This window comes from Lipotes vexillifer, unplaced genomic scaffold (genome assembly GCF_000442215.2).
Source record: "Lipotes vexillifer unplaced genomic scaffold, Lipotes_vexillifer_v1.1 scaffold1849, whole genome shotgun sequence".
In the NCBI taxonomy this organism is placed as follows: domain Eukaryota; kingdom Metazoa; phylum Chordata; class Mammalia; order Artiodactyla; family Lipotidae; genus Lipotes; species Lipotes vexillifer.
Genome location: NW_006792854.1, coordinates 258,025 through 267,912, shown reverse-complemented (window position 1 = coordinate 267,912; position 9,888 = coordinate 258,025). Strand labels below are relative to the sequence as shown.

The window sequence follows — 9,888 nt, the reverse complement described above, 5'->3', positions numbered from 1 at the left end:
TCAGCAGGTGGAACAAGAGCCAGACCCTGCCAGTCATAAAACACAGAGAGCCAACACACTGTTCCCTGCTGGCCGAGAAAAGTCACCCGATATACCTCTTTCAGCTGAAGTTACGGCTGAGGAAAGTTTTTATTTGAGCATCCAGGAGGACCTGACTGCACTATTAACTGGAGAAACTCAAGCAGAGCTTTCCCTAAGAGCTAATAATGGGAGAAAGGGGGCTGTCCATGTGCAGGAGCCAGCTTGTCCAGCATCCTCCGTGGGGAGCCCCGTGACCCACAGCTCAGTGGGAAGTGCTGGTTTATTGAGAGAGAGGAGATCTGATCAGGGGAGAGAGCACCCAGAGCAATGTGGTCGAGGCAGCTCCTCAGGACGCTCAGGCCAGGTCAAACATGTGGAATTTCAAGGGGTGGAAATATTGTGGACAGGAGGGGAGAAAAGAGAGACATGGCAACCTGTGGATTTTCAGACATCATTGGAAAGGACAACCCCTCCTGAAAGCAAAGAGTTTTCTAAAGTGCCAAGCGATCTCGTCTCATCTGCTGGTTTGTGTGATTCAGCTGGTTTAATTGAGAGTGTTTGGGATGACACCTGGAGAGCTCCTTCAGAGAGGCTGGCCACTGGCTCAGGGCCATTTCTGCCTGAGCCTCTTCTTGAGAGTGGAGAGGATGAAGTCTTCCTAAGGGAAAACAAGGAACATCTTGAGACGAAAGCTGAATTGGAGAGAGACAGGGAAAGGTGAGCTCGCATAGTATCCTGCTGTCTGTGATGCCAGTGAGAACTCGATTCACAATATCCTGGGTCCTTGTTTACCACAGAATGGGAGAGAAGTGACTGTAAGCTATGTTGCTTCTAAGGTTCTGAGATGTTAAAGTGGTCTTGTTATAAAGTTGTCCATATGGGGAGACTGTGAACTCTAAACTAGGCGAATCCATTTCTGATGTTTTATTGTATTTGACAGGTTGCAACTTCTCCAACATCAAGGTAACTAAATACCCCACGATTATCTTTAACAATGTGGAAAGGTTTGAACTCTTTTTGACACATCCTGTAGTCATTACATCCTAACTCAGGCATTTCTTCTGGGTGCAGCACCGTTGCCTGCATACAGCCTTATACATGTAGGAACACAGAGGCTGGCTCAGTTTTCTAGATTGAAAGAGGAGATCAGGAGGTCAGAATTCAGTTCTTCCATGGCACTCACATGGTTCTCCCTTCTCACAAGCAGCATGTTTTGATTACAGCCCTGATGAGTAAACTTGGCATCCTATGGTATTTCCTGGTCTCTCCCTACATTTCTGGCATCCATACCAGCTGAGAGACTGGAAAAATGGAAGCCATACCCGTCTGTCTTCACTTCCTTTGCTTGTAGTCTGACTGTAGAGTGTTCCTCTTGGCAAAGTCATTTCAAATGTGTGCCGTCTTGTCAGTCCTCCACCTGTGGTCACATGGGAAAACATCTATGTCAAGCCTGAAGGGTTTTGTTTGTTTGTTTGGTGTAAGGAGATGCCGTTTTCTCCACAGTTAACTAACAGATCCACGGAGAGATGCTCCTTTAGGATGGCTGTCAGGACTCCTCTCCCTCCCGTCCCCATCCCCCCTACACAGAAAATCTCCAGACTCCCCTCAAAAGGAGCCCTGATATGTGGCACATGGCTCGGTAATTATATTCCCACTGGGGTATGCACTTGTGTGCTTGTGCAGATTATTAATTCATTCCTCCTTTCCTCCCGCCCTCCTTCCCTTCCTGTCCTTCCACAAATGGTTTTCAGTTGTCTGCTCTGTCCTTGATACGGCTAGAGATGCTGGGCATAAAGGAATGTTCAAAATAGACATGGCCCTGGGAATTCCCTGGCGGTCCAGTGGTTAGGACTCTGTGCTTCCACTGCAGGGGGCATGGGTTCCATTCTTGGTTGGGAAACTAAGATCATGCAAGCTGTGCGGCAAGGGCAAAAAAAAAAAACAGTGGAAAATAGACATGGCCTGAGGTCACTGACCTCATGGAGTTTACTTCTGAAGATCAATACATTAATAATGCTGGGACCTCTAATTGTGCTGGGTTCCGTAAAGGAGAAGGGAGACATACTAGAAAGAATAGTTTTGGTTTTTTTTAAGTTTTTTTTGATGTGGACCATTTTTAATGTCTTTATTGAATTTGTTACAGTATTGCTTCTGCTTCACCTTTTGGCCCCTTGGCCCCGAGGTGAGGCACGTGGGATCCCAGCTGCCCAGCCAGGGTTCAGACCCTCACCCCGGCATTGGAAGGCGAAGTCCCAACCACTGGACCACCGGGGAGGTCCCTAGAAAGAATAGTCTGAATGCAGGAGAGAGGCTGATTCAGTTGATGGCTTGGGGAAGGCCTTTCTGTGGAAGTGATAGTTACGCTGAGACTTCAGGAATGAATACGTGTTTGCCCAGCAGAGAATGGGGAGGAGGATATTCCAGGCAGAGGGAACCACCTGGGCAAAGGAGGACTGCTTGTCGCTAATGGAGCATGCTTCTTGGACGCTGCGAAGCAGAAGCCTCCAGGTGCCTTTTAAGGTGTGACCCTCTGCCCGCTCTCCTCCCCGTGTGGCTGGAGCCTGGGGGCTGGGGGAGGGTGGGAAGTAGGTGAGCAGAGGTAGGGAGGGGCCTCATCCTGAGCTTCCTGTTTCACTGCAAGTACCCTGAGGAGCCATTTAGAGGTAGAGCCCAGAATAGTACTTGGTGTGGGGTAGGCCTTCAGTAATCTCAAAACAGCAGAGACAACTGTACTGTTGAATGTGAATCCTGGTAATACCTAGAAATGTGGGTTACCTACCAGGTAGTTTTATTCCTATTTCTGTTTTGTTCCTGAGGCTCAGCTAGTAATTGGCACATCCAGATTCAGCTCCATGTTTTTCTGTCTCTTGTCTTCTTTCTCTTACTGAGTTTTAAAATTTTATTTAGTTATCCTAATGTTCATTTTTAATATTTGAAGAACATGCTGCATATTACTTAATTAATGCTCCAGGTATATTAACTTGTACATTTTTTCTAGGTTGTCACTGTTTTGGTTAGCCCTGTAGTAAACACGTTTGTTGGCTCTTTTTTTTTTTTTTTTAAAAGGTCGTTTACTGGCTGGCTGTTTCTGGACCTGAACTCTCTCTGCAGTGCTGTCTTATTGTCACCAGGGGACAGCCGTTGGATTATAGAATATTTATCTTCTTGAGGGCGTTTGGTCTTATTTAAATCAGAAAATATTAGCAGACTGATGAAAGTTTAGTGTATTTTTAGTCCATTAAGTTTACACAATATATTTATCTTCTAACAGGTCATTTACCTGTAAATGACCTCTTTCTGTTAAAATTAAGAATGATAGTAGCTGTTAATTTGGATTTGTGGAGTTTAGTTGGCTAGATGAAAATTCAGTAGTTTAACATTTTATTCAAATATTCGTTGGACCTGATTCACATATTAGGAACTAGTTCAAAACTATATTAAATTATGTAGAGGGTAGCATAGCATATGTATGCTAAAGAGTTTTTTCAGCCTGAATATGTTTCTATGAAATCTTCCTTCCCAAATGTATTGACATAAGCCCACTGAATACAAGTGTTAGCTCTATAGAATGTTCCCTTTTTTATATGGTTGGAGGGGAAAAAATAACCTAATATTGAAATTCGTCCGTTTTATGTGCTTTCCAGGATTCTTGAGCAAGAGGAGCACTTTCGGGCCAGAGATGATGATATCCTTGGGTCTGGTTGTGCAGAGGACTCCACTGATGTGTACAGCTCCCAGTTTGAAACCATTTTGGACAACACTTCTTTATACTACAGTGCTGAGTCCTTGGAGACTTTATATTCAGAGCCTGATAGCTATTTTAGCTTTGAAGTGCCCCTCACTCCAATGATACAACAGCGCATCAAAGAAGGCGGTCAGTTCCTGGAGAGGACATCAATGGGAGGACAGCAGGACATCCTGAGCATCTCTGCAGATGGTGGAATAGTGATGGGCTATTCTGGTGGTATCACCAATGGGCTGAGTGGCTCCAGTAACTCCACCTACGCGAAAGGCACCCCAGAGATTGCTTTCTGGGGAAGGTACTGGTCCCATTCTCTTAATTTTGTGCTGGTGGTTTTTGTAGCAGTTTTTCTTTGGGAAATCTGAGTGTGGAACATATTTGAAAAGCATTTGGCTGGTTTCTGTGGATATAAGTGAATGATGTCAGTGAAAAGTAATTTGGGTTTTGGGGGCAGGTAGAGTACAATTTAGTGGTTTGCCAAATTGGCAACCTGTGGACATTCCATTTGGCAGTATTTCTTGTATTACCATATGTAAATTGGATCCTGAACAAATACTTGTGGGTGATGAGTATGTATTAGCTCCCATGATGCAGCTTTGGTAGCAGTGGCCTGGTGCTGGGAAAAGAACACTGGGAGATCTTGGCTTTCATTCTGCCACTGGCATTGGTTGATTACTTGGGGCAGGTTGTTTGATTAGGCCAGAGATTGCTTGATTGTAAGTAGAGGGTGTTGGATTAGATGGTCACTATAATCTCTTTTGGCCATTTGCTTTGTGAGGTCCCATTCTGCTGGGAAGTCTTCATGTTCCTGAGATGGTGGGGGAGGATCTAATTTTATGGGTGCTTGGTAGAGCTGATCCCTTGGTCAACGCCATAAATACTTATTTTCTGTCTCTACTTTAGGATTTAACTCTCCCTAGACCACAAAATCACAAATTATGTAGGTTTTATGTGCTGTACCTGTCATTTAGTGATTCCCTGTCTCTTTATGGGTTATCCAGCATTTCATCTCTTGTCATTCATCGTTCTAGGGTCATTTACCTGTCCTTCAGCATCTCCATAAGTGGGAAGAGAATGCTAAACTTCTTAATCATTTTATGAATTTAGTTTTAATGTGTTTTTCCTGAATAAAAATGTGTCAATTCACATGTTTGGGGAGGTGCAGGGGAGGTTAAGTGGGGATAAACTATTTTAAAGTTGTATGAAAAAATGTCAGTGTTTTTTTTTTTTTTAAAGTCAGTATACATATTACAGATTTCTTTTTTTTTTTAATATATAAATTTATTTATTTATTTTTGGCTGCGTTGGGTCTTCGTTGCTGCGCGCGGGTTTTCTCTAGTTGCAGCGAACAGGGGCTACTCTTCATTGTGGTGCACGTTCTTCTCATTGAGGTGGCCTCCCCTGTTGCAGAGCATGGGCTCTAGGCGCGTGGGCTCAGTAGTTGTGGCATGTGGGCTCAGTAGTTGTGGCTCGCAGGCTCTAGAGCCGCGGGCTCAGTAGTTGTGGCGCACGGGCTTAGTTGCTCCGCAGCATGTGTGATCTTCCCAGACCAGGGCTCGAACCCATGTCCCCTGCATTGGCAGGCAGATTCTTAACCACTGCGCCACCAGGGAAGTCCCCATATTACAGATTTCTAATGAGCCTGTTTTTATGATCAGTCTGTTCTATGTTAAGTGTTTCCTATAAGCAGTTTATAGGTTTATAGTTCATTGGATGAGCACATTCAAGACTGGCACATGGTAACGTTGCAGCTATGCATTTCCATGTGAAGTAGACCATGGATGTTTGTTGTCTTCTTGGGTCACACAACTCGCAGAAGCAGAAGACCTTGGTCTGGATTTCTTGGACAAGCCACTTATTCTTTCTGAAACCCCCTTTGTTTATTTGCATAGTAGGGTTAATGATACTTAGTATGCTGTGTGGCCATGAGATTTAAAGAGTTAATATAGATTAAAGCACCTAGCACAGTACCTGGTACCAAGTAGAAGCTGGAGCAAATGTGTGAATCAGAACTGGCTGATAAACCCGCATTTATACCCGATCTCTAAGAGGTGGTATCCCTGAGGGAAGGGGGGCATCCCTGAGAAGGGGATGTTTCTAGAAGGGGCCAGAGAGAGGGGTGTCTCTGAGGGGACATACTTGAGAGGGGGTGTCCCTGGGTGGATGGTGCTACTTTAGTCGTTTATTTTCACCATCATCTCGGGTAACTGTAAGTTGTGGTAAAATGCAGATAATTTCATTGAAATTCCAATCCAGCTTTCTGGAGTGAGTTGAAGTTGTTGGGGACCTGAGGTGTTTTTGGCTGAGAGGCTTTGCTGCAGAAGCCACAGGGAGGGTAAGTAAGTAAAGACAAGAATTAAACATCAGCAAGTCAGAACAGGAAGGTGAAAGGTTTATCAAAGGTGTGGTTTGCAGACTCAGAATAGGAAGCAGCCATCATTGGGGCCAGCGTGAGTGCCAGTCATTAGTAGGGCAGAGCTGGGTAGTTAAGAGAGAGTATTGGGGTAGGTTATAGTATTTTAGCATCTCAGATGTGGACAGTGGTATACTTCAGGCCAACCTGAGATAAGGTTTCAGCTGTGTTACCTGCATTGTCAAACCATGAGATCTTGCCCAGCCATGAGACCGAGTTCCAGTACTGAATGAGAAGCATGTTAGAGATGGGCTCTGGCACTGTCCACATGATTCCTGACCGGTGGTCATTCACCCTTCCTTGAGCACTGCTAGTGATGTGGACAGACCAGCTTGGCAAGGGCACACCATTTGTGTTCTTGGACTTGGCATAAGACAATAAGCAAGTTACAGGTGGAGGAGGTTTTTTGTTTGGTGATTCATGTTTAAAAATTAGGATGGGCTCAATCATTCTAAGAAACTTTAGGGAATCGGGAATAATTTTCATATTTTTCTCTACCTTCTCTGCCTTCTTGGTACTTTGGAGAAGTTGTAGCATCAGAGGAATTGTGGGTTGAAGAATAATGATATTTTCCAGCTTAAAGGGGGTCAGGGCGTCTTAGATAACCCTGTTTTACAGTAAAGAATCTGAGTCCCAGTTGGGTGGGATAGAATTACCTGGTGACAGATCTTGCACCAGAATTCAAATTGTGTGACTCCTAGACCAGGTACATTGACTGTTCTAGGCTGCCTGGTTTCATATCTGTATTCTTTCTTTTGATCTAATTTGTCTCATGCCATATATTCATGGAGCTGTAAGTCTGAGTTTGTAATTGTAGAGCTGGTGGTTGGTGGTGGTGGTGGTGTATGTGTTCAATTTTAGAAAAAAATTTCCAAATTGTTATCTAAAAAAAAAAAAAAAAAAAAAAATCGTTCTGAAGAACCTAGGGGCAGGAGAGGAATAAAGACGCAGACGTAGAGAATGGGCTTGAGGACACGGGGAGGGGGAAGGGTAAGCTGGGAAGAAGTGTGAGTGGCATGGACATATATACACTACCAAATGTAAAACAGATAGCTAGTGGGGAGCAGCTGCATAGCACAGGGAGATCAGCTCTGTGCTTTGTGACCACCTAGAGGGGTGGGATAGGGAGGGCTGGAGGGAGATGCAAGAGGGAAGAGATATGGGGATATATGTATACGTATAGCTGATTCACTTTGTTATATAAAGCAGTAACTAACACACCATTGTAAAGCAAGATAGATGTTAAAAAAAAGAGAAAAAATTCCCAAATTGTTAATAAACCTGTCTCCATAAATTTTTTAATGTAATCAGTTATCAGGCTTTTAAAAATTTCTTCTGCATTAAAGTTTATCCCTCTGCAGAGGTAAGGAGTAGTTACTGAGGTACTGAGTCTGTTAAAGAAGTCCAGACTAGGACGCTGACTGCACAACTGTCACCCCGATTGACTCCCTTCTGTTAGGCACTCAAGGCCAAAGTGTTAGGCTTCAAGGAGAAAAAAATTCATTTATTAATAAATGTTGTGATAAAGCAACACAGCAAAAGTGATAAATAAAAGAAGTGCACGTGCTTAGCATTCCACCTCTACTCACTGGTCTCTCCTGTTTCCTTGGCAGTGGACTGGGGGGTCTGACTGTGTTGGATAAAGTGAACTCTGAGGAAAGCACAAAGGAAAGGGAATGATAAGACTAATCTGCGCTGATAATGCTGCTTTGATTCTAGCTGGACTTGAACCAAGAAAATTAAGCCCATTCCTATTGAGGTACTGCTTTTGATGTATAAAGTGTTAGTATTATAAGATCACTTTAGGTTGTCTCTAAACACCATCTTATGTCCTATGCATCGTATGTATTCCATAGGTTTTCTTTCTTTAGTAAAGACATGGTGCTTAATTCGCATAATAAGCTAAGAGAAAGGAACATTAATGTTCTGATTTTCCAGATAAGGAAACTGAGGCTCAGAGCAGTTGAGTAACTTGCTCAAAGTCACACAAATGGTAAGTGCCACACCCAGGATTTGAACCCAGGCAGTCAGGCTCCAGAGACCATTTATTTTTGATCTCAAAACAAAAATATTTTTGCTTGACATTGCCTAGGTATATTTTTAAATACTTTTCTATATCAGTATATGCTTTTACATCATTAAAGATTATTTCAGTGGCGGTATCTGGCAGTGATTTCTTTTGAACACAGGATGACACTGTTCTCAATTGTGTTGCTTCCTGTAAGAAAGGTGGAGTGGTTGGGGAAGTGCCACGACGACCTGTGGCACTTCAACACACCTTAGTTCCCTCTCAGGAACACCTCCCAGGCCTGGATTTAGCCAGGCTTTGTGGCCAGAGAGGGACTGAGCTCCACTTAAGTCAAAGAAGAAAATACTTCAAATCTGTAATATTCTAGAATAGGGTTGGAAAGGACGTTTGTAGAGAGTATGTGTGCTGACTCTGTCTTTTAAAGGGTTATGTACCTTTGCAGTATCAAATAGATCACTCATTATAAGCTGAAAACACCTCTTAAGATCCTGGAATCAATTTGGCAGGAATAGTTAATTCTCTCAGGTGCTCTGAACACTGATGTTGACCAGAGAGCCGCATGCCAATGCGGAAATAGCTCACCCTGTGAATGTAACACAATAGTTTAATGAAGGAGCAAAGAGTAGCATCCCCTCCCTTTGTGGTCCAGCTGCAGAGCACTCAGGTTAGCTAGCGGGTTCAGTGGTGCTGTGTGGAATCCAGTCACATGGCTCCAAAATTAGAGAGGATAATTAGAGACTTACAGATACCCAGGGCCAATGGGTTCCTTTGTGTCTGGGTGCTTCTCCCTCTCCGGCCCATCAGCTGAAGACTGCAGGTCCTGTCAGTAAGTCCTGACCTGAAGCCTGCAGGGCACAAGTGTGGTCACTGTGACCATTAGCAGGGCTGAATATTGTTTATTTCTGTGGAGCTTGGGTTTGGACAGATGGGAAAAGGGACAGCAAATACAGCCATATGGCAGGGATTTCTCTTTTGATTCTCTGAAATACACACAACTGCCTTTTAAGATTACATTTTTGGTGTAACAGATATATATACTCCACGTCTCGGCTTCCCAGTTTTTCTTTCGGAGAGTGCTCAGGATCCCGAGGAGCCCCGCAGAGGGGGTGGATTACGTCTGTGTGCAGCTCTTACGCCTGGGGAGTGCTCTGCTCAGTTGGGTCCCCTCCAGCTGGTAGTTGCCGGTTTTCTGCCTTCTTCTCACCTTTCTCAAATGAAGTGCAGACATTGGAAGTATCTTGTTTCTTCCTGTTTTTCTTTTTCTTTAGTGTCTTTCTGTCTAGGAAAAGTCACATGAAACAAGATTAGTACTTAGAGAAATTTGTTGAAGTGCGATTTCAAATACATTTTGACATCCCAACTTAAAACCTGCAGGTATTTAATTAAGTAATTAACGAATTAATTAATTATTATTTTTGGCCATACCACGCAACTTGTGGTGTCTTAGTTCCCCAACCAGGGATTGAACTTGGGCCCCAGCAGTGAGAGTGCTGAGCCCTAACCACTGGACCGCCAGGGAATTCCCTGCAGGTATTTTAGTATAATGTAAAATATTAAAATCATGTGACATTAGTTAAGCTGGTGACAGGAAAAGACCTTGAGCTTGTGAACTTGTTTTGGGGGATCTGGCTGACCTCCTCTGTCCTCCAGGTGGGGAGCTCCTGCCTCTCAGGTTCATTCCTG

The 9,888-nt window shown here is 43.8% G+C and overlaps 1 protein-coding gene across 1 annotated transcript in view; it reads left to right on the top strand.

Annotated features, from left to right (window-relative positions):
* The window catches only part of LOC103085017 (PH and SEC7 domain-containing protein 3), a 192,565-nt gene that overhangs the window by 57,337 nt on the left and 125,340 nt on the right, over positions 1-9,888 (top strand). Inside the window, exons 4-5 of the mRNA XM_007466023.1 lie at positions 1-738; positions 3,666-4,061. Coding sequence (XP_007466085.1) covers positions 1-738; positions 3,666-4,061 — 1,134 coding nt within the window. The remainder of the gene's footprint in view (positions 739-3,665; positions 4,062-9,888) is intronic.